The sequence below is a fragment of the Aethalodelphis obliquidens genome, unplaced genomic scaffold, assembly GCF_003676395.1.
Source record: "Aethalodelphis obliquidens isolate GAN/ISIS:26980383/991018 unplaced genomic scaffold, ASM367639v1 scaffold8, whole genome shotgun sequence".
Lineage (NCBI taxonomy): Eukaryota > Metazoa > Chordata > Mammalia > Artiodactyla > Delphinidae > Aethalodelphis > Aethalodelphis obliquidens.
Genome location: NW_020837952.1, coordinates 54,386,854 through 54,413,009, shown reverse-complemented (window position 1 = coordinate 54,413,009; position 26,156 = coordinate 54,386,854). Strand labels below are relative to the sequence as shown.

Below are 26,156 nucleotides of genomic sequence, written 5' to 3'. Positions count from 1 at the left end.
CAGGTGGGAGCCGCGGGCAGGGCGCGGGGGGCACGCGGTGCGCCGTGGGAGCCGACGCCGCGTGCCCCGCGCGCACGCGAGAGGGTGAGAGCTTGCATGTCCCGCCCGCGCCGCCGGGCCCCGCGGCCAGGCAGGTGTGGGCGGGCCATCGGGACCCCGCCGAGCCAGGGCCGGGAGAGCCGGCGGGAAACAGGAAGCGGGGGGAGGCGCGCGGCGGCCGGACGGCGGGGAGCCGGGCGTGCTGGCGGACGTGCGGGTGGTTGGCCGGCCGGACGCTCCTCGGCCCGGGCCCGGGCGGCGATGTCGGGAGGCCGGGGCAGCCCGGGCGGCGGCGGGGCCGGGGCCGGGGGCGGGGCCAGGGGCGCCGCGGACCCCGCCCCCCTGCGCCGGCGGAGCCGCCGCCAGAGCGCTGACCCGGGAGTCCGAGACGGCTCCGGCGTGCGGGGTGAGTCCCGGGGACGCGGGGGCCGGGCACCCGCCGGGCGGACCGGGCGCGAGAGGAGGGGGTTCCGGCGGCGACGGGCGGCTGGTCCTGCGGGCGACGCCCAGTGCTGGGATCGGCCGGCGCACCCCGCGCCCGGCGCCCGCGCTGACCCCCGCTCGCCTCTGGCCCGCAGACCCCGAAGACGCGGTCATGCCGGGCGGGGCCGAGGCAGGGGAGGCCGAGGAGGAGGCTGGGGCCGGCTCCGGGTCCGAGACGGAGGAGGACGCGCTGTGGGAGCGGATCGAGGGCGTCCGGCACCGGCTGACGCGCGCCCTCAACCCGGCCAAGCTCACACCGTATCTGCGCCAATGCCGGGTCATCGACGAGCAGGACGAGGAGGAGGTGCTGAGCACCTACCGCTTCCCGTGCCGCGTCAACCGCACCGGTGAGCCGTGGGGGGCGCGGGGTCGGGCCTGAGCGGGCGGTGCCGGCCTTCCCTGGGGCCTTCTTCGGGACCGTCGGGCCAAGGGCTCCGATCCCCGGGGCTTCGGTCTCCACATCGGTAGAGTGGGATGGTTGGTGTGCCCACCATCCTCCCTCCTCCTGAACCACAGCGTGACCCAGCGTGTCCGCGGTGCCTAGACCGCGTCTGGATTTTTCTCCCATTTCCTGGGCCCCCCTTAGAGCACGGGGCTGGCTGTAGTTGCCGGTGCGGGCTGGGCTTGGGACCTCCCGATCACAGCGGGTGGATTCGGCAGCTTTCCTGTGTCCTTTGATCTCTTCTGTTCTCTTTGCTCCCCCCCGCCCCCCACTTCTGTGCGCTACACACTCCTGGGAGCGTTTTCCTCAAGTGCTCAAGGCCCATCTCAGCTTCCTGAGGGTGCCTTCTCCCATAAGTTGTGCCTTTGAACAGAGCTGGCAAAGGGATGAGGGTCTAATCGTGGAATTTCAGGCGTTGGTCAACGAGAGAAATATTTTTCTTTGCGTTTGGGGATGGAGGGGGCTTCCCTGTGCCATTGAAAAGGCAGGCTGCGTTTGCTGGCCCTATATCTGTGGGGGCCGCAGGCAGCGGCTTGGGGTGCCATGGAGGGGGTGGGTCCTGGCTTTCCTGGCCGTGGCAGACGGGCTCTCCCCGCTGATGTGTTGAGTCAGGCCCCTGTGTGTGTCACCGGTTCAGAAATCTGGGGAACGTGGGCCCTGGAGTATGGCGGGGTGTGGGGAAGGGGGGAGAAAGCAACAAGGCACGGGGAGAAGCCCTCACCTTGACCCTTGGGCACCGCCCCCGCCCCACTTCCCAGGGCGCCTGATGGACATCTTGCGTTGCCGCGGGAAGAGGGGCTACGAGGCCTTCCTGGAAGCCCTGGAGTTCTACTACCCCGAGCACTTCACGCTGCTCACGGGCCAAGAACCTGCCCAGCGCTGCTCCATGATCCTCGGTGAGTGGGTCCGCAGTGCGTGCCAGCGCCTCGGACACCAGTGCAGAGGTTCCTTACCCCGTCCCTGTCAGGGAGGCACTCCCATTGTCGCTGTTGAACAGATAGGGAAACTGAGGCACAGAGAGACCTGTACCGGTTTGCCCAAGGTCCCCCCAGCAGGCTGAGTGTAGGACTGCGATTCTAATGCAGTTATAGTCTAAGTTCAGAGCCCACACGTAATGCAGCTCTTTCCCCCAAAGATGTGTCAGGCATGTGCCAGTTTACAGTTTCTTCTGTAAAAAGTTCAAACACTCCAGGAGACTTGAAAGTAAATAGGAAAGATCTTTACTTCTTCCTTCAGCTCTGCTCTGCCGGTATCAGTGTGGCGAGTTTCCTTTCTCTTTGCAGTTATACACACAGACACACACGCAGGGAATCATCTTACATGTCTTGCTCTGTGTTTCACTTTTTCTCAGAACAACTGATGTTTGTGTTTCTTCCACATCTGTTACACTTGTTTTAAATGACTGCGTAGTGTTTATTAGTGACGTGCCAGTCATTTAACCCATCCCCTGTGGATGGACATCTAGGTTGTTTCCAGTTTGCACCATTACAAACAATGCTGGGAACATCCTTCTAGGTGCATCTTTGTGCAAATGTGTGTCTCAGGAGGAGAGGTTCTGAGAAGTCAAATTTCTTAGAGAATGTGTATTTTAAAAGTTAAATCAGCATACATCCCTCCAGCAGTGTATGAGTGCCCATTTTGCTGTACCCTCATTCATCCTGGGGATCATTTAAAAACATTTTATGCAGTCAGATATGTGAAGAATAATGTTGTTGTTTTAAGTTTGTACTTTGTTGAGAGATGCTCACAGCTTACTAGTTAGTCAACCTTGGGCAAATGGCTTGACATTTCTGTGCCTCGGTTTTTCTGGCTTTAAAATGCGTACAATAAATAGTACCTATCTTAAGTGTTGTTTTGAAGATTAAATAAATTAATATATGTATGTAGGCCAAAGAATAAAGTCAATTGTTAGTGGTACTCCTATTATTGTTATTATTATTGCTAGTGAGTTGGGACGTATTTTCCTATGTTTACCAGCCATTTTTGTTTTGGGATTTGCCTATTGATAGTTTTTGCCCACATTTTTATTTGGTTGTTTGCTTATTGATTTGTAGGAGCTTTTTATATGTTGTGGCTCTGAGTCATTTGTTATATTTGGTATATTTTCTCCCACTCTGTTACTTGTCTTTTAACTTTGTTTCTTATATCTGTAATGGTTTAGAAATCTCTTATAGCTCTTTGATTTTGTGCCTTGTTTAGGAAGGCTTTCCCTGTCCCCAGATTGTAAAAATTGGTTCCAGTTTTCCTTCTAGTGTTCTTCTGGTTTGGGTTTTTCTGTGCAGTCTGTCATCCCCTTGGATTTTATTTATTGACTTTTCAATTTTATAAAATACCCTTGGATTTTATTTTATGTCTTTTCTCTCCCCTGCCCCTGGCAGATGAGGAAGGGCCCGAGGGCCTGACCCAATTCCTGATGACAGAGGTGCGGCGGCTGAGGGAGGCTCGCAAGAGCCAGCTGCAGCGGGAGCAGCAGCTGCAGGCCCGGGGCCGGGTGCTGGAGGAAGAGCGGGCAGGGCTGGAGCAGCGGCTTCGGGAGCAACAGCAGGCTCAGGAGCGCTGCCAGCGGCTGCGGGAGGACTGGGAGGCGGGGAGCCTGGAGCTGCTGCGGCTTAAGGACGAGAACTACATGATTGCCATGCGTCTGGCACAGCTCAGTGAGGAGAAGAACTCGGCCGTGCTGCGCAGCCGGGACTTGCAGCTGGCGGTAGGCCCTGGGGAGATGGGGGGTGCTGTGGGAAAGGGGCAGCTTTGCAAAAAATGACGGTCATACGGTAGACAGCCGGTGTCCCAAAGCCACCATCTGTTGCATATTGGACTGTGGGCAAGTCCCTTCCCTGCCCTGTGCCTCAGTTTTCTCATCTGTAACATGGGAGTGTTGATTTATTACGGGAGCATTTATTTCATTGAATTATGACTGTGGTTTCAACTGGGAGCGATTTTGCCTCCCCGCTCCCGCAAAAAAAAAAAAAAACATTTGGCCATGTCTGGAAACATTTTTGGTTGTTACGACCAGGAGTGTGCTGTTGACATCTAGTAGGTAGAGGCCCAGGATGCTGCTAAACATCTGAATTGCACAGGACGGCCCTCCACAACCCAGAATTGTCCGGCCCAAAATGTCAGCAAGTGCTGAGCCAGAGCAACCTTGGGTTACGAGGATTCCTTGAGTTTAAGTCACAGGATTTAAGACATGTACAGTGCCTGGTACAGAGCTAGTGCTCAAAACCTGGATTATCGTTAGCCGTTGTTATTGATATCATCATTAAGTGCTACTCGAGGCCACACAGGTTACGTGCATCCTGTCGTGTAATCTCACTAAGGCACCGTGCGCCAGGTTCTCATTTTGAAATAGATACAGGTTTAGGATTGTAAAGGGATTTGCTCAAGGCTGCAGGTTGGGAAATGGCACAGCCTGGGTTTGAACCAGGTCCACCTGGCTCCAGCGCTGGCCTCCGCCCCATGATGCTGTTCTGTTTGCTCCTGTCCAGGTGAAATCTCACCTAATTCTTTTCCATCAGCGAGTGAGGCCATGCCTCTTACAGGCTGAGAAACTGAGCCTCTCTTTCCTGGTTCCTTACCGGGGCTTCGCATGGGATTTTACTGCTGCAGAGAGTTGTCCCAAGGATCTGACAATGCCCGCGGCACACAGTAGGCTCTCCCCAGTCATACCCAGAGAGGTTCCACAGGGGGGATCCTGACTGTGGGATTTGAAGCCCCCTGACCCCATGAGCCTCAGCTGTGGCTGGAGCACCCCAGGGGGTGACAGGTGCCCGTGGGTGATGGGTGGCACGTGTGAGGCTGTCAGCGCAGGGGCACTGGTGCGCTGGAGCCTGCGGCTGTGCGTGCTGGGGGTTTGATGTCTGGGGAAATGAGTCCTGACTGGGGGTGTTGAGGCCACAGGTTGACGGGCCCAGGCTGCCAGGCCTACTTTAGCCTCAGCTTCCTCATCCTTGAAGCGCAAGGTCATGGATGCAGATGACCTCACAGCAAGACAGAACCTCCTGTGCAGCAGGCATGGTCCTCTGGGCTTGCCGTCCATCAACTCCTTTAATTTCCCAGCAACTCCATTGGAATGGGGGTTGGGGGGGAACTCTGTTATTATCCCCATTTATGGATGAGGAAACTGAGGCACAGAGAGGTTGGTTGGAGTACTTTCCCAAGGTTCGAAGACTGAGCATTTCTGACTTTGCTCTGGGCACTGCTGGGAGTGGGGTGGGGTGGGGTGGGCTGGGGGCCGGTGGGGAGAGCCTGCTCAGAGAGGACAGCACGATGGCCACCGGCCCCCCTGGGTGTTGGGAGGGGCCGTGGCCTGCACGGTTGGTCTCACCTTTGTGACTGGGGTGGGGGATGCCCTGTGTGCGTGTGCAGCTGCCTGGAGTCTCCTGGGGTTGGGTAGGGGGATGTAGAAGAGGTGTCGGAGGTTCTCTGTGTGTCTGCGGTTCAGCTGTAGGTGCGCACAGTATGGCCCTAGGGGTATGGAGATCTGCCAGTAGGCAGATAATAGCTGCTTTTTCCCAGTTTAGCGATAGAGGGTAAGGGATGAAATTCAATTAATAGATAAGCTTTTCTTTAAATGTAGCTACCCTACATTTGCCTTAACTTACTGGAGCTTTTTGGCAACAAATTAACAAAGGCTTTGCCGATGGAAATGAACAGAGCAGCTGATGGTGCTTTTCCCGGCAGCTTGGGTTCCCTCCCCCTGTGGACGGGTGTGTAGTGGCTGTGATTTAATACTGTGTTTTATAAGGTGCAAATGTAATGAGCTGTTATTCCTAAGCAACATAAACTTAAAGGAACGAACGGTATAATTTTGTGCTAAGTGAGTTTTTACACCAGGATTAAATGCATCCGTATTTCTTGGCGTTCAGCGGAGACTCCCAGGTGCCCCATCCCCTGAGCTCATCGGGGGAGCCTGCTGGCCGTGGGTTGGGCGGGAGGCCATGGTGTGTGGCTGCGGTTTGCTGGAGAGGGTGTGACCACATTTGCCCTTGTAACTAGCTGTCTTTCTCTGGCAGTTCACAAAGCGTGTTTTGTGAGGGGAAAGGAATGTGAGAGTCATGAATTTCTTTCTGAGTCCTCTGCGGAGGAGGAGTGGGGGTGTTAATTCGTGGAACGGCCTGACCCAGCCTCCAGACCCTTGCGTGTGTGTGTGTGTGTCGTGGGCGGGGGGAGGACGGGGTTGCCATGCAGGCTCTGGGGGTATGGGGCTGCAAGTCCTTTCCAAGCGAGGCCAGGGCACTCCTAGGGCACCAGATGTCAGCATGCCTGAGTATAGCCCCAGAGGTCATTGTGCCCTTTTTCCAACAGTGACTTCATTTTGTGGCCTGCCACCTGCTTCTCCTCTTGTCACTGTCTAGCCATCACAGGTCTAGCCACCTGGACCTGCTGGACACCAGACCCCGCACGAATTTGGAAAATCACTCTGGCCGAGTGCATTCATAATCCAGCAAACTGGCCGTGCATATCTGCCGTCTGCCAGGCGGCCACCACCCAGCCGCCCACCCAGCACCCTTGGCCAGTTTCTGGCTGCCCACACTGAACCGGTGACAGTTGGGGTCCTAGGATTTTATTTAAAGCTGTAAAGATAGCTGCTGTCACACCCTCAGCAGCTCCATAGTTTAAAGGCCTCCGTCCACCTGCTGTCTTGTTTGATTCCTGCGATGACTTTGGGAGGCAGGTGGTGGAGCAGGGGCATTGAATGGGCCTATTTTCCTGATGGGGAAACTGAGGCTCAGAGGCGGTAAGTGACTTGCTCAGGATGACAGAGGGTAAAATGGTACAATTGAAATATGGATCCGGGACTTGGAATTCATGTTGGGGTGAACCAACCTCATAATCTTCCCAAGTGGAGGCTCTGGTAGTAATATCTTTAAGGGAGGGTGAGACCACATGTGTTCCATGAGTGTATGTTGAGTGGGGAGGCTGGGTGAGAGGGGGACATCCTGGCCCCTGGGCTGGGTGAAACCCTCAGAATCCTCCTCCTCCTTCTTCCCCCCACAAGGAGATGAGGAGATTGAGGCACAGAGAGGGGCTGTGACTTGCCCAAGGCCACACTGAGTTAGAGGCCGAGCTGGGCCCAGCCCCTGGGTCCTCCTCCTTCCCCTCCGTTATGCTGGTCCTGTGCACAGTGTCAGAAGTGTGGGACAGAAGAGCGTGTTATATACGGCCCCTCCACCCACAAGTCCTTGAGGCAGATTCCCCTGGGAGGGTGGCTTGGCCTTGCTGCCTCCCTTCCTTCCTTATTGTATTTGTCCAGCCTGTCCCTTCTTCCTAGACGCGTCTGGGGAGGACACCTGCTTGGGCCTCTCTGGGAATCGGGGAGGCACCCAGGAATGTGGGACAGGACCTCTCCTCTCTGGCCTGGCTGGTACTCCCTCCCTGAGCTGACCCCTGTCCTGGGCCCCAGGTGGACCAGCTGAAGCTCAAGGTGAGCCGGCTGGAAGAAGAGTGCACACTGCTGCGCAGGGCCAGGGGGCCGCTCCCTGGGGCCGAGGAGAAGGAGAAAGAGCCTGACAGCGCGGACCTGGTTTCCGAGCTGCGCGCGGAGAACCAGCGGCTGGTGGCATCGCTGCAGGAGCTGCAGGAGGGCCTGCAGCAGGTACGGGGTCGGGGGTGGGGGCGAGTGGGGGCAGTGCCGGGGAGCGGGGGGAGGCCAGACCCTCCTGCTGCTCACTCGTCCCCCTGAGGCCTGGAGAATGAGGATTCTAGATCCCGGGATCTGAGATCTGGATGGAATCCTGGCTGGCCCCTTGTCTTAAGCTCTGAGTGGAGGGCCTTCAGCGCTCAGCTTGCGCTGGGTGTTGAGTCTGGGGTCTGCGGGGGATGGGGGGTGGGGTTGGGTGGGGCAGGAAGCCTCTAAACTCCCTGAAACTGGGTACCTGATTTTGTGTGTGAGCATTTTTCCGGGGAGAGGGCCTCAGCTTTCCTTGGCTTTGTAGAGGAGTCTGACCCTGGAAAGCTTGAGACCCCTGGGTGGCCCTGGAGCTTGCGCAGGGTCCTGTGTCAGGTCAGTGGCACTGTGGGCCTACCACCTGGTCACTGCTCCTCGTAGGAAGTGGGGGAGGGAGCCGGGGCTCTGGTGTATTTCACAGGGTTGGGCGAGCCGGCTGGGATGTGGGTCTGTGGGCTGGATCTTAAGCCTTCGGTCTACCTCCCTGGGCCAGGCTCAGACCCTGTGAAGACCCATTGTCGGGGTGGGGGGAATAGGCCTCGGAAATATTACCTGTCTGCTGTCCTGGGTGGCAGGTAGGGCCCAGAGCAAGAGAGAACAGGCCTGGTTCTTGTTGAAGAATAAGGTCCTGGTCCAACTTGTCTGAGCACGCCCTCATCCACTTACCTCATTTGTACCCCCAGATGCTCCCTGGAGGGTGGGCAGGGCTGATGGCGCCACGCACACTCTACAGAGGGGGAAGCCGAGGTCCAGAGAGGTCAAGGCCCTTGGCCAAGGGGGCAGAGCTAGTAGGGTGGGGATGAGGGCTGAGGGCTGTTTGTCCCCCTTACCCCACACTCAGGGTGGGCCCTGAGCCAGGGGCTGAGGCAGCCCTGAACTCTGACCCCACAGGAGGCAAGCCGGCCAGGGGCCCCAGGCTCAGAGCGCATCCTCCTAGACATCCTGGAGCATGACTGGCGGGAGGCGCAGGACAGCAGGCAGGAGCTGTGTCAGAAGCTGCACACCGTGCAGGGGGAGCTGCAGTGGGCCGAGGAGCTGCGGGACAAGGTAGTGTCCACATCTCCCCCCTCCCCTCGCACCTGCCTTGCCCCCACCTGCCTTCTTCTTTTTTAACATCTTTGTAATTGCTTTACAATGGTGTGTTAGTTTCTGCTTTATAACAAAGTGGATCAGTTATACATGTACATATATCCCCATATCTCTTCCCTCTGGCGTCTCCCTCCCTCCCACCCTCCCACCTGCCTTCTTGCTAACCGCCTGGGGAGGGCATCACCAGTTTACTTCAGCCAGCCTTCCCCCAGCATCCGCTGTACGCCAAGTCCTGTGGCAAGAACTGTGCATTCATTTGCTCTCAAATATGTATCGAGATCGATGGGTGAACGGAACAAAGGTCCCTGCTCCTGGGGAGGGCAGATTCTAGCAGGGGAGACAAACAGGACGCCATACACGTAATCCGCAGTCCATCACCTCATGTCACAGAGGGCGATGAGTGCTGTGGAACAAGTAGAGCGGGGTAAGGGGGCAGATTGCACTTGAAATGGGGAGGCCCAGGTTGGCTGGGACGGGGTTGTTATCCCCATTTTACAGATCAGGCAGCTGAGGCCCAGTGAGGTGATGTCAGTCAGTGGCCCAGGCCGCCCAGCTGGGGAGGTGGGCACTCATTATTGGGGCTCAGGCCTCTGTCCCTGGACCTGCTGGACACCAGCTGGTTAGCTGCCCCTGTCCCCAGCCCTGGGGTCCGGCCTGGGCGTGTCCCACCCCGCTCCGCCTGCCCACAGTACCTGCAGGAGATGGAGGACCTGCGGCTGAAGCACCGTACGCTGCAGAAAGACTGTGACCTGTATAAGCACCGCATGGCCACCGTCCTGGCCCAGCTGGAGGAGATCGAGAAGGAGCGGGACCAGGTGAGCCCGGCCTGCAGTGTGCCCGGCCCTGGTTTTCGTCCAGGGGAAGATGACGAGAGGCAGACGGGACTGGAATTGTAGACAGAGATGAGCAGTACCCTTATCAGTTTAGGAGGGGACAAGTAGGCCAGGAGAAACAGACAGGGGGCCTGAGATGTACCAGCCCACCCCCTCAACACACCTGCCTCACTGGGCTCTTGTGACAGGTATGAAAGTTGGTCCTGGCGGCCTTTGCGTCTGAATCCCTTGTTCTCCCTGCCTCAAGGGCAAGGCCTACACAGTGGGAGGTACTTACAGATATTTGCTGGTGAAGAAATCCTCAAAAGTTCTGGCTCCCAGGCCCTGGGTACCATAGCCCTCATCTCCTGAGGCCATAGGGTAGGCTGAGGACCTCGGGCCAGTTCCTCCGGGCCCGCAGCCCTCCTTGCGTAAGGCTCCCCATGCAGCGGGAAGGGCAGGAGGTTTTGTCCTTGGACCACGTTTGAATCCCACTAGAGGAGTTGAAGTGTACACGTGAGAATGGGCCTCAGGATCCCCTGGAGGGCCTGGTGAAAATGCAGATTTGAGGCATCGTCCCCAGACATTCTGATTCGTGTGGTCTGGGGTGGGCTCAGGAATGTGCGCTTCACCTGCCTGCTCCCAGCCTGTGGGTCTCCGGCCCCAGCTTCCTGTGAGACAATGGGTAGCAGGTCCTGGCCATGGGCCCAGCTCTCAGGGACCCTGGTCTTCACTGTGGGGAAAGGCACTTTGGGTGCACTGGGCTGGATTTGAACCCTGAAGGCTGGGAATAAAGACCCCTGCACCCAGTGGGTCCCACAGAAGAGTTCTAAGTTGTTTTGGGGAAACGGTACGCGCCTGGACTCTGCAACTCTGTCCCTGCTGGCTTGGTGTCCATGTCTGTAAAATGAGAATAGTGAGAATCTCTAAGTCGGAGAGTTAGTGTGAAGATTAAATGAGCTGATACTTAACACAGAGGGCCCGGCACCCAGGAGGTCCTTAAGAAACATTAGCTGCTGTTCCTGTTGCCACCCCCGCATCTGAGAGGTCAGAGGCCAGGACAGCTGAGCCGATGTGGCTCCTCAGCTGCTGGCCCAACACCCTCCCTGCCCTCTCTCACCAGGCCATCCAGAGCCGAGACCGGATCCAGCTGCAGTACTCACAGAGCCTCATCGAGAAGGACCAGTACCGGAAGCAGGTCCGGGGCCTGGAGGCCGAGCGGGATGAGCTGCTGACTGCGCTCACCAGCCTGGAGGGTGCCAAGGCCCTGCTGGAGGTGCAGCTGCAGCGGGTCCAGGGTGGCCCCTACCTCAAGGTGAGCAGGGTCAGGAACCCAAGCTGGAGCTCTTGGCCAGGGCGGGACCTGGTGGGAGAACTCAGCCGGGGGTGGGGACAGGGGGGACCCACTGGGAGTCCTCAGCTGGGCCTGGGAAGATGCAGGTTCTGGGAGGAAATACGTGGGTCTTGGCTGGAGCCCTCACCCAAGGTCAAGAACATGCCAGTCTTGGAGGGCCCTGTTGGCCAGGGTGGACAAAATGTTGCTCGGGTAGTTGTGGGTTGGTGTATCAGGGAACAAGACAGGAGCATGGGAGTCTCTGAGTTTCTGGAGTTGCACCTGGGGCACAAAGGATAGTTTGAAGCCTGGCTTAGCATATACTTGGAGAAGCCCGGCTGCCCGAGGGCCTGTGAGCATCTTAGAATGCAAAATATGGGCCCTAGAAGTCCCTCAGAGACCAGCTAGTCCAGTTCCCTCATTGCACAGGGCCCAGAGAGGGTCAGAGGCTTGCCCGAGATCACACAGCCAGCCAACGGTGGAGCTGAGCCCCCAGATCCCTTATAAACCAGACACTGGCTCTCAGATCTCTGCCTGGAACTCTGCCTTTTCCTATCTTGGGTTTGCTTAAAGATGATCAGTTGAGTTTAGTGCTTGAAGAAATAGAACAAAGGAAGTGTGAATCTGTGATTTCTGACTTTTAAAAATCCTCAGTGGCTTTTAGGTAAAGGCAAAACCCCTTACCGTGCCCTAGAGGCCCTACAGGGTGCCCCTCCGCCCCTGAGCCTGGTTCTCTCGGTCTCAGCCTTTTAATTCCTGGAATGTGTCACAGTGCTGCCTCAGGGCCTTTGCACATACTGTTCCATCTGCCTAGACCATCCGCCCCAACTTTCACACCTCCTTATCCTTGAGTTCTCAGTTCCAACCACACTTTCTCTGGAAAGCGCTCTTATGCCCCCGGCTGGGTGGGGCCTTTGAGTGCCTTCCCCACCCTGGCTACCTTCCTGCCTGGCCCTCCTGGCCGCTGAGCCTTACTTCCTTCATCTATCTGCTTGTTTATAGCTTATCTCCTCCACTAGGGTGTGAGCTCCACAAGGGCAGAGATCCAGCCCTCCTTCCCCACCACATCCCTGTTCCCAGCAGGTGTTGAGAAAATGGCAGGGGCTGGCCCTGGCCCAGGGCTGCTGACCTCTCCCCACCCCCTTCCTCTCCCAGGCCTGCGCCTCTTCCCATTCCCTGTGCTCCAACCTCAGCAGCACCTGGAGCCTGAGCGAGTTCCCCTGCCCGCTGGGAGGCCCTGAAACAGCGGGGGAGGCGGCTGCCACAGGGGGATCTGAGCCCCACACCTCGGTAAGACACCTGCCCTAGCCCGGACATGGCGGGTATGGATGGCCGTCGTAGAATTACTGACACGTAGAGTACTCTCCAGTTTGCTGACAGTTCGGTTTCACACGAGAGGAAATCGAGGCCCACGAAGGCCAAGTGCCTTGTTTAAGCGCACGCAGAGCCAGCTCAGTGCTGGGCCTGGGCCTGGGCGACGGGAGAGCTGGGGAGCCACTCACATGCCCATAACCTTGCAGAGCCTACCCCTCGGCTCTGGGCCCTAGTTCCCATCTGTGAAATGGGCACAAACTAGGTACGATGAGTTGTGGGCAGGTCCCGTGGGGGTGATCAGGCCCTGCTGTGGCTTTGCAGGAGGAGGCCACGGACAGCGAGAAGGAAATCAACCGGCTCTCCATCCTGCCCTTCCCCCCCAGCGCTGGCTCCATCCTCCGCCGGCAGCGGGAGGAGGATCCCGCACCCCCTAAGAGGTAAACAGCTTCCTCCCAGGATCCCTGATGCCAGAGTCAGGTCCAGGCTGTCACCTCCCTTTACTGCCCTTAAATGGCTGGAGCTCTGGAAACCCAGGTTGCAGGAGTCATAGGCATGAATGAGGTCAGGGGTTAAGACAAGGTCAAAGGGCAGAGTGGGCTCAGTCCCTGATGAGCACCTTGACATGAAAGTCACTGGGGGTCAAGCCTCAAAGATCCTTAATCCAGGGGGAAGCCTGGGTGGTTCAGGGCTAGGAGACATGGAGGAAGTTCCCAGGGGTCAGGGACCTCAAGCAAGAAAGTCAGGCCCCAGATTCAAGCAGCAGCAGAAAATGGGGGCCAGAAAAACTGAGCCGTGTCACTGATGGCAAGACGAAGGGCAGGAGACGCCTCCTGGCATGTGTCGCCCGTCATGGGCTTGGTCCGATGGATGAACTTGCCATGATAGGTGTGTGATGGGGAGATCATGGTCTAGTGTTGGAGGGAGGCAGAGCCCAGAGTCACGAATGACGAAGGTAGAAAGTGAGGCTGAGATGAGGTGTGAGAAGTCAGGGCAGCCTTCCGGGAGGGGGTGGCATTAAAGGACAGGCTAGGGCATTCTAGGTGGAAGAGCCGGGCAGAGGTCAGGATGTTAGCTTCTCCAGTGTGTTTAGGGGACTGGGTGGCACGAGTGCACTGTGCCTGAGATCCCTCCCGGGGTCTAGCCTGCACGTGCTTGGGGGTTGCGGGACATTTGGGAGGCACTGGAGCGCCGTGCTCAGTGCAGGCCCCTCTCGCCCTCTCTCTGCGCAGGTCCTTTAGCAGCATGTCGGACATCACAGGTAAAGGCCTGGGGACTCCGTGGGGAGGGCTCATCTGGGGGCCCACCTGAGGGCTATGCTGCCTGCTCTGCCCTTGGCCTGCGTCCCCCTCCCTGAGGCTTTGCTGTCCTCTGGCCGGGCAGGGAGGCTCTGCTTGGGAGGCCCTGGGGGAGTTGCTTCCCACCTCTCACCCCGAGCCCACCCTGGTCCTCTCTCCTGGTCCCGGCTATGCTCTATGGGGCCCCTCAATTCCAGCCTGTCCTCCACCCTCTTCTGGGAAACTGAAGGGTCACCCTGGTCAGCCCGGGCCCAGCCCTGAGCCCCGTGAGTCCAACGTGTTCCAAGGGCCTCAAACCTGCCAAATCACCAGGCCTCTGGGCCATGGGCCATCCCAGGGCTTGAGGGGCTCAACCCCGGGCCCTACCCCATTGCTCAGTCTGGCACCCCTAAACCTCACTCCTCCTCTCCAGGGAGTGTGACGCTTAAGCCCTGGTCCCCTGGCCTCTCCTCGTCCTCGTCCTCCGACAGCGTGTGGCCTTTGGGAAAGCCGGAGGGCCTTCTGGCCAGAGGCTGTGGCCTGGATCTCCTCAACAGGTACTGCAGCTGCCTGGGGTGGGGGTGTGTGGAGCTGGGGGCTAGTTCGGGTTCCCAGAGAGGGGCGAGCAGGGGCGGAGCCTTCGCCTCACGGCTGTCACACCATTAAGGTCTTTAGACAGAGTCACACGTCGGATTCATATGCCGTCACCACCGCTTATCGTCTGGGAGACTTGGGCTGGTCCCTTCACCTCCCTGGGCCTCAGCTTGCTCACTGGCTAGAGGGCCACAGTGATGTCTTCCACAGGTGGCGTTCGGAGGTTTAGGACTCGTGGCAGCAGAGCCCCCCACTTTGCCAGGCGCGTGGTGGGTGGATGGTAGCTGTTACTCGTGCTGCTTGCCTGTCCTCGCGGCTTGGGGTTCCCAGCAGGACTGAGCCTCCCAGCACAGTTCACGCTGAGGGTGGGGTGGGGCCCCTGCAGCTGGGCTGGCCCCAGGCCCACAACTGAAGTCATGCATCGCCTCGGCCCAGAGCGTGCTGCAGGCCGTGTGCTCTGTCCGTCTCGGTGGGTGCGTGGTCTCCCTGCTCAAGACTGTCCGTGATCTCAGGAGGGCAGGAGATGGAGGAGGCCGGTCTGAGAATGTGGCCTTTGAACTCAGGAGCAGGCATGGGGGTGCCGCTGGGTGACGTGGAAGAAGAGAGAACAGAATCTGTTCAGGGATGGACCTGGAGTTTGGTGGTGACTGGAGCGTGAGGGTGGGGGAGGGGAAAGGCGAAAGGCTAGGGCAGGCTTTGTGAGTCAGGATGGGGAAGTGTGGATTTTGGCTTCTGCACCCTGGGAGACCTGGTGGTGGCTGGGGGAGCTTAGCTATTACTAAATGCAGGGCCGGCTGCTGGCTGCCTTACAGCATTCCCTCTGTCCTGGGAGGCAGGCGTTATTATGATTACCCCTGTTTTGTAGAAGAGGAAACCGAGGCTCAGAGAGGTTAACTGACTTGCCTGAGGTCACACAGCTGGGACGTGCCAGGGCCAAGGTGCAGAGTGACCTGATCAGATTTGGGTTTTGGAGGGGGCATAGGAAGCGCTGGTGTCAGAGCTGGAATGCGGGGGATATTGATCCCAGAGTGCAGGTCACAGCAGAGCCAGGGGCCTCCTGCCTCCTGGAAGCAGCTTGGCCAGGCCCCTGCCCCCACTCTCACCCTCCGGCACAGGGCCCAGTGCGACATTGTTTCTCACTGTGCAGGACGTGCTTCTGGGGGAAGGGGCGGAGGCGCCTCCCTTCCTGCCTGCCTCGGCCCTTTCTCCCTTCCTCCGCTCAGGCCTGCAGCAGGGGTCCTGGCTGCTGTCCAGGGGGCGCTGGGATGCAGCAGAGGGAGCTGGAGGTTCTGGCCCAGCCCCCACCTGGGCCCCATGATCACGTGGGGCCACCTCTGCCGCCCACGAAGTTCCTGGGGAGGAGGGAGATGGGGGAAGAACGAAGACTGAGGTGGACCGGGAGAGAAAGGGGTGGAGCGATGGGAGGTCAGGGACTTCAGCGCCCTAAGGGACTGGCGAGTGCTGTTTGCGTGTGTCCTGGGCTGGAGGCAGGGTTACAGCTCAGAGCACAGGGGGAAGAACAGACTTGGGAGCCAGCTGAAGTCCAGGCTCTGTCACTCGCTACTGTGGGGCCTTGGGCAAGTCATTTAATTTCTCAGTGCCTCAGTTTCCTGCTCTGTAAAATGGGTTCACAATAGTGCCTGTCCCCTGGGGTCATTGTTGGGGGTTCCGGTGCTCCTGCTACTAGAGCGCTTAGTACAGTGCCTGGCTCGCGGTGACGGGAAGCTAGCTCTCAGCTATTATTATTGGTGCTGTTGTGGCTTAACCCTCAGGGTAGCCCTGCAAGCCCCATTATACAGATGAGGAAAATGAGGCTCAGAGTCAGGAATGTGTCCCATGGCCACTTGGTGGTGGAGCTGGGGATTCTGTTGTCCCTTCCTCCCGTCGAAGCTGCTTTAACCTCGCACCCGTGTTGAGTGCCCACTGTGCTCTGGGCATTTCAGCCTTCTGCTCTCACCTGCCCCTCTTGGCTCCCAGGGCAGGATGGGAGACATGGATGGACAGGCAGAAAAAGTGAAAGTGAGGTGCTGAATGGGGAGGGCACTGGGAGAGTATTGGGGTGCTGTCTCCCGGGCAGGGCCACCCCTGTCCGCGCTTGTCACGTAGACATTGGGTCTCCAGCACTGGCCGACCCTGCACAGGGAGGGTTTGGATAGGTCATCACCTGACTCCACCACTCACCACGTGTGTAACCTTTGTCAAGTTATAACTTCCCCAGGGCCTCAGTTTCCCTCTTCTCTAATGTGGGGGGAATAACAGGCGGCTCCTGAGGGTTGTCGGGAGGATTCAGTGAGGCAATCTGTGTGACATGCTTAAGTGTCAACTTCAAAGGTCCCTGGCCTGCCTAGGGATCTTCCCACAGTGCCCTGGGGTAGGGCAACACTCATCCAGGCCACTTAGCCCATCACTGCTCAGGGCTGGCAGAGTGAAGGACTTGGCCCCATTCCCCTGTGACCCAACTCCTGACCTGACACTGGGGAAGTGTCCTGGGATCCCATCCTTTCCACCCTCCACAGGCAGGGTTGGGGTCAATCAGAGTGTGCTGCCTGAGACCCAGGAGTCCTGAGAGGCTGGAGCAGGCAGCCCCTGCCCCCTGCGCATTCTTTTCTCTTCCGAACCCACTTGTCTGCTGAGGCCTGGGGCTGGGGGACCTGGCCTGGACCCTGCCCCCAATGAACCGCCAGGTAGTAGCCTGGGGCTGTGCAGGCTCAGAGAAGTCACTTGGTCCCTTGGGGAGGTGGGCAAGGGCATCCTGAAGGAGGAGATGCCTGAGCTGGGTCTCAGTGCCTGAGCTGGGTCTCAGAGCAGCAGGAATTGGCAAGAAAAGCCTGAAAACCTGGGGTGGCTGAGAAATTGCCTTGATCCTGGAATTACAGGGACGGGAGGGGGCGTGCTTAGGCAGGGGTGGGTGGCGAGCAGGTCGGTCCTGGAGGGCCTGGATGCGGGCTGCCCGCTGGGCCCTCGACTGGGGAAGCTGTGATGGTCAGTTGTCTGTGGGTTTGAAATGGGTGGGGAAATGGGGCCACAGAGAGGTGACTGGTCCTGAATCGTACCTGATGACAGTGAATATCTATTATTGAGCACTTAGATTCACTGGGCACTGTTCCAACAACGTCCCATTTTTTTTTTTAAAGTAATTTTATTTTATTGATTGATTGATTGATTGGCTGCGTTGGGTCTTTGTTGCCGTGCACGGGCTTTCTCTAGTTGTGACGAGTGGGGGCTACTCTTTGTTGCGGTGTGCGGGCTTCTCATTGTGGTGGCTTCTCTTGTTGCGGAACATGGGCTCTAGGCACACGGTCTCAGTAGTTGTGGTTCACGGTCTCAGTCGTTGTGGCTCACGGGCTCTAGAGCACAGGCTCAGTAGTTGTGGTGCGCGGGCTTAGTTGTTCCGCGGCATGTGGGATCTTCCCAGACCAAGGATCGAACCTGTGTCCCCTGCACTGGCGGGCGGATTCTTAACCACTGCGCCACCGGGGAAGTCCCATGTCCCATGTTTTAACTCATTGAGTTGTACAATGAGGTAGGTAGATGCAGGTGGGACTGCTGAGAACGAGGCAAGCAACCTGGCCGCCTGGCCCCAGAGTTCCTGCTGGTGCCCTCCATGCCACTTTTCTCAAGCTCTTCTGACCACAGCCCTCCACGTGAGAAACCCAGTACATGTACCTGAAGCAAAAGGGTTACAGGAAGATAGTTGGATTTACTTGAAGGGAGGCAGGCTTATGTTTTCTATTCCATTCCGTTAAAAAACAGTGCTGGTCATGACCCAGTGAATTTCACAACCCATTTAGTTGGAAGGCCCTGCAGCCCTCTGATTTCCACCTCTACCTGCATTATCTCTATATTGGACCCTCACACCCACAGTGGGAGGCGGGTGCCGTCATCGTTCTTGCCTTAGGGATGCGGGGACAGAATCAAGTGGCCAGCTCACTTGTCCAAAGCTAGGCCACAGCGAATGCTGGGGTTGGAGCTGGCCTGTGTGGCTTCAGCCATCGGGCCATTGCGCAGCATAGCCAGGCCTGGCCTCAGGCCTCCTGTCTCTGCCGAGGCCTTTCTGTGCCACACTGATGTGGCCAGGACAGTCCCGGGGCTGAAGGAGCCTGTAAAGGCAGCCCTGATGCCTCTAGCACCGTGTCTAGCCCCAGCCCCTGGGGCCTGGCTCTCTGTTTGGACTGAGGGGGCAGGAGCCAAGTCGGACTCCCCAGGGCCAGGGTTCCCCCTCTGCATGGGTGCTGATTGGGTTAAGGTCTTTGCAGCCTTGCCCACCCCGGGCTGGCAGCAGGGGGCAGTGTGGCCCTGTGGCTGCAGCTGCCAGGGTGGGTGGGGAGGCGAGTGAACGCCTGGGTTCTTCCTGGGCCCCCTCTCCAGCTGGGGCACACCCATGGACCCTGGTCTCTCTTCTTCCCCAGAACTGTGGGGGCCCATGGGGAGACTTGTGGTCAGTTGTCACTTAGTCTGGCCACAGGGCCTCACCACTTCTCATCTGGGGACACGCAGAGCGCTGCCATGATGGGGGTTTGGTGACTCACTGCCCATGAGAGGAAGGCCAGGCGCCTTCATTCCGAGCCCTCCATAGGCTGGCTCCAGCTTGCCTTTTCTGGGAGTTAATTAGGGCAAGGAGCTTAGCACGGTGTCTGGCACATGGGAAGCACCCAGGGTTTCCTGCTACTATTATTGTTGTTGTTATTAAGTTCTTCCACACTGTATCCTGTATCCTGTCCTCCACACCTTTGCCCATGCCAGTTCTTCAGCCTGGAGCCGTGTGCTCTCTGTTGGGTCCCGAAGTGCTTCTAGTTTTCACCATGATGTATGTAGCCCAGCTGCTGCTTCCTCTGGGAAGCCCCTCCCCTGTGTGCTGCCACTGCCAGCAGTAACCATCTCTGATCTGTTGTGATCTAAAGGTGACCTCCCGCCCTAGACTATGAGCATAACAAGCTTATATTAGTCATCTGCTATGTGCCAGACACTGTGTTTGGTGGTAGGGATCTGAACATGACAGCAGGCTTATTCTCAGGGCGTTCTTTCTGAGCGAGGCAACAAATGGGAAAATACAAAAACGCGGGGCTTCAGCAGGAAGCTCCGCCTCACCATGTGCAGGGGTTGGGGAGGGAGAGGTCGCTTTTGACCTGAGCTTTGAAGGATGAGCAGAATTTGCCAGGCAGAGAAGAAGGGGGTGGGCATTCCCTGCAGGTGCAGTGGCCCGAGGTGGGAGTCATGGCATCCTTGGGGAATCACTATGGTTCTCCAAGAATGTTGAACTGAATCAAAATACTGAACGCTAATTCCCATCTCCTTTCTCTCTTCTCAGGTCTCTGGCCATCCGACTGTCTGGCTGGAGCCCCCCGGGGGGGCCTGAGCCCCAGGACAAGGGCCTAGATGGCCTGTCGTTCCTCGGGGACAGCTGGTCTGGGGCTGTCGTTCGGAGGGTGCTCTCTGGGCCAGGATCGGCCAGGGTGGAACCAAGAGAGGTGAGGCCCCGCCCCTCTGAGCTGGGGGCGGGGTCAGTGCTTTAGTTGGGGATGGGTACCCTCTGATTGGTGGATCTAGGTCACTGGGCGGAGTTTCTACGGATTGGCCGAAGCTGAGGCGGGCTCAGTGACTAGCGGCTGGTTGCCCCGCCTCAGCCAGCATCAAGTGAAATCTGATTGGGCAGGGACTGGGAGGTGGGGCAGATTGACTGAACCTGGACACATCCCCACCCTTACACGTGGGAAAGACCAGACTGAGACAGGCTGGGTGAGGAGGGCAGTTGCCAAGAGCAGTGTCTGACTGGGCACCACCCTGTGAGGTGGGGGCAGCTGAATTTTGAGACATGGTCACCCCCACACCCGATGTCCTCCAGCCCCAGGGCTGTCTCCGGAAGCCCTGGGAAACTCAGTTCCCTCCCTGCCTGGGTTTTCTCCCAGCCAAGGGCAGAGGCTGCTGGCTTGGAGCGGGCAGTCCTGGAAGGCGAGGCCCAGCAGAGAACCTTGCCCTGGAACCAGACATCCACACTCCCTCTGATGGACTTCAAGGGTAAATCTGGCCTGGGGGGAGGGACCTAGAAGGTCAGAACTGAGGGCCCAAGAGAAGGCTCATCTGGTCCATAGTGTGGGTGGGACAGCCAAGGCCTGAGAGGGGGGTGCTCCGCCTCCTGACCCCTGGCAGTTCCCTTCCCTCCCACAACCCTGCCTTCTTGCCGGTTGTCCTTGTGCCCTTCCTCTGTCTTGTCCTCAGTAAACAGCTTACAGTGAAAGGAGCACTGGATAGGAGTCCAGAGACCTGGGTTCGGGTCCTGGTTCTGTCCCGAGTGGGCTTGGTGGCTTTGGGCCAGTCCCCCACCCTCTCTGGGCCTTGGACTCTCACTTTAAGAAGGGGAAGGTGGGGACTTTCCTGGTGGGCCAGTGGCTGGGACTCCTCGCTCCCAATGCAGCGGGCCTGGGTTCGATTGCTGCTCGGGGAGCTGGATCCGCGTGCCACAACTAAAGATCCCGCATGCCACAACTAAAGATCCCGCATGCTGCAACTAAGACCTGGCGCAGCCGAATAAATGAATAAATATTAAAAAAAAAAAAAAAAAAAGAAGGGGAAGGTGGGGTCCTGGCCGCTCAGGCCTCGAGAGGGCCACATTTGTGGCCTTTCTGAGGCTGATGCCTGACTTTCCCCTCTCCTTATCCTCCTTGCTGCCCCCTGCCTGTCCATGCCCAGCCTGCCAGTCCTTCCATGAGGCCCTAGACGCCTGGGTGAAGAGGCCGGGGGCTGAGCCCTTCTACATTCGAGCCAACCTCACCCTGCCTGAGCGGACCGACCCCCATGCCCTGTGCGTGAAAGCCCAGGAGATCCTGCGGCTGGTGGACCCGGCGTACAAGCGGCAGCAGGAGTGGTTCTGCACGCGGGTTGACCCCCTCACGCTGCGGGACCTGGACCGGGGCACTGTGCCCAATTATCAGAGGTGACACTTCCAGCAGCCCTGGGAGCTGGGACTGGGATGGGGGACTCTTTCTCCCTCCTTCAGTCCCTCGCCATCCTCTGGGACAGGAATGGGGGGCTGGAGGAGAGAAGGTGAGGGGCTCCCCTTCTCCCTACAAACGCGTGACACGACCCCCTTACACAGAGCCCAGCAGCTCCTAGAAGTTCAGGAGAAATGCCTGCCCTCCAGCCGACACCGGGGGCCCCGCAGTAATGTAAGCAGGGCTGGGGGGGGCAGGGCGAGGGCCTGGGGAAGGGGTACTGAGGGGGGCCCCAAAAGGGAGCGGACAGGCTCCATTATCCGGGAGCTGGGGGAGGAGACCCCCCCCGTGCTTGGTGGCTCGTCTTCCTGGTGAGCTTCCTGGTTGCCTCTCCACCCAGACTGGTTGATCCTCTCCGATGTGTCCAGCAAAGAGAACAACAGGGCTCCCGTCTGGGTAGTTGAGAAGGGGAGGTGAGGAAGTGTGCCCGCTGCCCAGGAGCATGTGTGGCACGTGGTGAGCACTTAACGGAACAACAGTCACACCCCTTCTCTAATCCCTGGACCAGGGCTGGGCTGGGTGATGGCCCCCACCATGCGCCTGGGCTGAGTGAGGCTCAGAGAGGTTAAAGCGGTCTCAAGAGCCCACGGTGCTAGAGAGAAGGTGGAGAGCCTGGGCTCTGGAGCCAGGCCACCCAGATTTGCATCCCTGCTCTGCTCCTTCTCAGCTTGTGACCTTGGACAACCACGGGACCCTCCCTTGAGGCTCTGTTTCCTCATCTGTAAAATGGGGGGATTATGCTGCCTGCCTCTTGGGTTCGTGCACGTGGGATCTAGTTAGTGTCTGTCACGTTGTAGGCTTTCAACACCTGTCAGCTATTGGTATAATTAGTGCTGTCCATATTGGTTTCTGTAATCTATCTACCCAATGTCACATTGCTAATTCATTGGAAGAGACCCCAGAGTTTGTCTCTTATGTCTTATTCTGGACCTCGGTTTTTCAGTCTCTAAAGTGGGGGCAGACCTAAGGCTCCTCTAGCTCTAACTGGGTCTGACAGTCTTGCTTCCCTTGGTCCCTAGTGATGGTTGCCCTTCCCTGCCTCGGGGGCTGTGCTGGGCCGGGTGGGGGCAGGGGAAAGCCTGGTGGGGAGGGGGCTCTTGTGCTGACCCATGAGCCTGGACAGTAGTGGCAGCGGGGCCCTCTCTCCCTGAGGGTGGGATGGAGCTGAGCTCTCAGGTGCCCCTCTTTCCCTACCCGTTCCCCAGCTGAAGAAGCGAGCCCTGGACCAGCTGCGGCTGGTGAAGCCCAAGCATGTGGGGAGTCCTGCTGGGGACTCCCCGGAGCAGCTGCTGCTGGAGCCCTGCTCAGGTGCGTGCGCAGGTGTGAAGATGCAGCCCGTGCTGCTCATGGGGCCCAGGAGTGTGCACATCTGGGTGTCCTCGGCCTTGGTGGGCCCTTTGGCCTGGAAGGGCCTGGGTTCCGGTGGGGGGCAGGGCCCATGCCAGGGGCCTGGTGGGAGATGGGCCACCAGGGTTGAGGGAGCTGTCTATGTCCAGGTGTGACTGTGGGTCTGGGTGAGTTTAGGGCACGCACGAGCACGGGCCTCTCCTTATCCTGCAAAGCATGCGTAGCTGTGTTTCTTGCCTGTGTGTGGTGGCAGGTGCCGTGACGACCCCAGAGGGAGTTTCTGGAGGCAGGAGGGTGAGGCCTTGGGCCAGAGAAGGGAAGAGGGGCTGGGGGAGCCCAGATGAGGGAATAGCAATTCTGAGGGGCAAGGAGGAGAGGGTGGTTAGGGAAGACTTCCTGGAAGGGAGGTTGTTTGAACTGGGGCCTTCACTGATGAAGAGGAGTTTGTGCCGGGCAGAAGGCACAGCTCGTGTGAAGGCTCAGAGGCATGGCTGCATGTACTGTGTTTGGAGGACACTGAGTACAGCAAGTGCATAACTCTGTCATGTGTGTGGCAGTGAGGAGGAGAGAGGGGAGAGGGGAGGGGGGAGGGGGAAGGGGTCCCCGGGGGAGGGGGAGGGGGAGGGGTCCCCGCCTACCTGGGGACCTGGGAAAGCATGACCTGGGCTCTGAAAGGAGAGTTAACTGGGCCACCCCAGGGCATGCAAAGGCCCTGTGACTAGAGCTGCTGAGCTGTGAGGCAGGAATGGAGTCTGTTGTGAGGGGCACTTGGCTCGCGGCTTCTCCAGGCCCCGGCAGGTCTGGCTCACCCACGAGGAGGATGTGGTTTTCTTCCTGAGAGCTGTGGGGAGTCACTGGTATGTTGAAAGCAGGGGAGTTACAGGATCTGACCTCAGTTTTAAAGCGTCCCTGCAGCTGCTGAGAGGATAATGGCCTGTAGGGGACAAGGGTGAGGCAGGGGATGGGGCGGAGTCTCCTGCGAGGGTCCCAGGTCCCAGCGAGGGAGGGGGCAGCTCTGCTGTGTGTAGGAGGAGCAGCAGGGCTTAGGAAGGGAAAGAAGTTAGGGGCCTTGAGAGTATCAAGGGGCCTGGCTGCCCTAGGAAAGAGGAGCTGGGGCCCTGCCTGCACCCCCATCTCTTCACACTGCCTTCCCTGCCCAGAGCCAGAGCGGAGCCTCAAGCCCTATAGCCTGGTACGGCCCCTGCTGGTTTCTGCCCTGCGGCCCGTGGTGCTCTTGCCTGAGTGCCTGGCGCCCAGGCTCATCCGCAACCTCCTAGACCTGCCCAGTTCCCGGCTGGACTTTCAAGTGTGCCCAGCAGGTGAGCCTGCACGCCCGGAGAGGGGAGGGCTGGGTGGCACCCTGGGGCAGCCAGGCCCACTGGCCCTTCGTTCCTACCTTTCCCTGCCTGTAGAAAGCCTCTCTGGGGAGGAACAGTGCACATCGTCAGCGCCCGGAGCCCCCAAGGCCCGACCTGCCACCCCTGGGCTGGGCAGCAGGATCCGTGCCATCCAGGAGTCTGTCGGGAAGGTAGGTGCTTGGGGTGGGGCGGGGGATGCCCTCCGGGCCCAAGAGCAGAGTCTGAGTGCAGAGTGACCCTGGGCAAGTCCCTTTCCTTCCGTGGGCCTGTTTCCTCACCTGTGAGATGGGTGGCCTGGGGCAGCCGACCTCATGTGGGTCACCCTGGAGAATTTGGCTGGTACATTTCACCTGTTTGTCTTTGCCTTCAAACTTGCCTCTTCCCTGGGAGCTGGGGCTGCCGGGGTCAGCTCCATCCTACAGATAGGGAGGCTGAGGTCCAGTGGGGGGAAGTGACTTATTTCCCTGGGTCTTGGCCCTTCCCCTCCAGTTCTTTCCTTTTTGCCAAGGTCCCCCTGGATGCAGAAGCAGGACCCTGTAGGGGGCTGTGTTATGGGGCCCAGTCAGGGGGCAGGGAGCTTAGGGTCTCTGGCCTGAGAGTAAAATGTAGCCTTGACCCCCGGAGAAGAAGCACTGCCTGTTGGAGCTGGGTGCTCGGGGCGTGCGGGAGCTGGTCCAGAACGAGATCTACCCCATCGTCATCCACGTGGAGGTGACTGACAAGAATGTCCGGGAAGTCAGGTGAGATGGGCCGGGAGGATGGGAAGGACCCCAGCGCTTCCCCCTCTTTGGGTGCCTGTGTCTCTGTCTCTGTCCTTCTCTCTCCATCTCTTCCTCTTCTCCATCTCTTTGCTTGCCTTCTGTCTCTCTCTCTGTCTCCCGCTGTCCATCCTCTCCCTCTGACTCTCCTGTCTTACTCTGTCCCTCTCTCTCTGTCTCACTGTCTATCTTTATCCCCCACTCTGACCACCGCCCACCTTCCTCTCTCTCGGCAGGGGTCTGCTGGGCCGGCCGGGCTGGCGGGACTCAGAGCTGCTGCGGCAATGCCGAGGCTCAGAGCAGGTGCTCTGGGGGCTGCCCTGCTCCTGGGTGCAGGTGGCGGCCCACGAGTGGGGCCACTCAGAGGAGCTGGCCAAGGTGGTGCGTGGCCGCATCCTGCAGGAGCAGGCCCGCCTCGTGTGGGTGGAGCATGGCAGCGGCAGAGGCGGCTGCAGCAGCAGCAGCGAGGCCTGAGGAGTCCCCTCCGACGCCTGTGCGTTCCTCACGCACTTCAGAAACGGCCCCCGGCGGGGACCCTGGTGTGTGCAGTGGAGCTGGGTCCTCCCCATCCTGAGCCTTCCTAGACCCTGAGACACTCGGCGTGGGGCCCTTGGCTCTGGGCTCCGGGCTCTCTCACCCGGAGGAGCCCCCGGGGCAGAGCTCCCTCCCATCCCTGTACTTGCTGCTCTGGGCCTTCCCGTGGCCCCGTGTCTCCACGGACCCATCTCATGGGTCTCATGCACACGTCTGTGTCCTCTCCCTCGTCGCTCACCTTGGAGCATCTGCGTTCTCACCCCTGTGCACTGGTTTGCACACCCAAGTTCCCATGGGGCCGGCTCGCGTCTGCCCCTCCCCCTGGCACACGAGGTCTCCGGGCTCCACAGCCTCTTCTGCTCACAGGAGCCCTGAGCCCGTCATGCGTGGTGCCCACCCGTCCAGCTCACATCTCTTGCGTATACCTCCACGGGGGCGTTGTGGCTTCCCGGGTCCACTGTCACCTGTGCCCCTCGTGTCTTCCTGTCACACGTGTGTCTGTGGTTCTCCCCTGTGTAAATATCATGCCCCCACCCCCGTGACCCTTGGGCACTGACCCGCGTGTGTTCCTGGTGAGCACGCCCAGGACCATGTTCTCACGGCGCCTGTACCCGGCCCTGCCTCCTGGAGGGACGGCCGGGGAGGGGGCCGGCTGCCCCGTTACCAGAATGTACAGCTCGTAGATTTTTAACGGGCCTTTTTCACTTAGAAGCTGCACATCATGGAGCATTAAACAGTTTGTCATAGAAGCTGGTGGCGTTTTGCTTGCTTGCATCCCTGGCCCGGGGCCCCCTTTCCATCCCCCGCACTTGTTGCCACCACGAGCTCAGGTTGATACCACCTTTCAGGTTCCCGCTCTCCCGTGGGGAGGGTCAGATTTCGCTCCTGACTCATCCCGGAGCTGCCTGCCATCTGTGCTGGCATCACCTTACCTGCCCCGGAGTGACTGAAGGAGGGCCCCACAGATGGGCCACCCCTGCGCTCAGCTCTGCTCGTGTCTGATCATCTAAGGAGTGTCCCCTGGAGTGGGGATGCCAAGCCAGCAGGGTGTGGTCTTAGGCTAAGGGGCCCAGCTGCTGACTAAGGGCAAACCCTCAGTGTATTACCAGGTCCCTGAAACTGC

At 58.9% G+C, this 26,156-nt stretch overlaps 1 protein-coding gene across 3 annotated transcripts; it reads left to right on the top strand.

Annotated features, from left to right (window-relative positions):
* Positions 1-25,782, top strand: CARD10 (caspase recruitment domain family member 10). Of its 3 annotated transcripts, none has more exons than XM_027107570.1 (21): positions 1-445; positions 618-869; positions 1,723-1,860; positions 3,343-3,668; positions 7,368-7,559; positions 8,523-8,678; positions 9,410-9,535; positions 10,656-10,847; positions 12,021-12,155; positions 12,501-12,616; positions 13,409-13,437; positions 13,887-14,010; positions 19,356-19,515; positions 19,954-20,062; positions 20,735-20,978; positions 21,141-21,210; positions 22,242-22,344; positions 23,544-23,702; positions 23,796-23,911; positions 24,366-24,481; positions 24,736-25,782. In XM_027107570.1, the coding sequence occupies exons 1-21, from the start codon at positions 97-99 to the stop codon at positions 24,971-24,973; spliced, it is 3,450 nt and encodes a 1,149-aa protein (XP_026963371.1). In that variant the 5' UTR covers positions 1-96; the 3' UTR covers positions 24,974-25,782. The 3 variants fall into 3 exon arrangements, with proteins under 3 accessions (XP_026963371.1, XP_026963373.1, XP_026963374.1); XM_027107572.1 differs by having other exon boundaries at positions 5-445; positions 24,369-24,481; XM_027107573.1 differs by having other exon boundaries at positions 66-84.
* Positions 25,783-26,156: the final 374 nt, after the last annotated feature.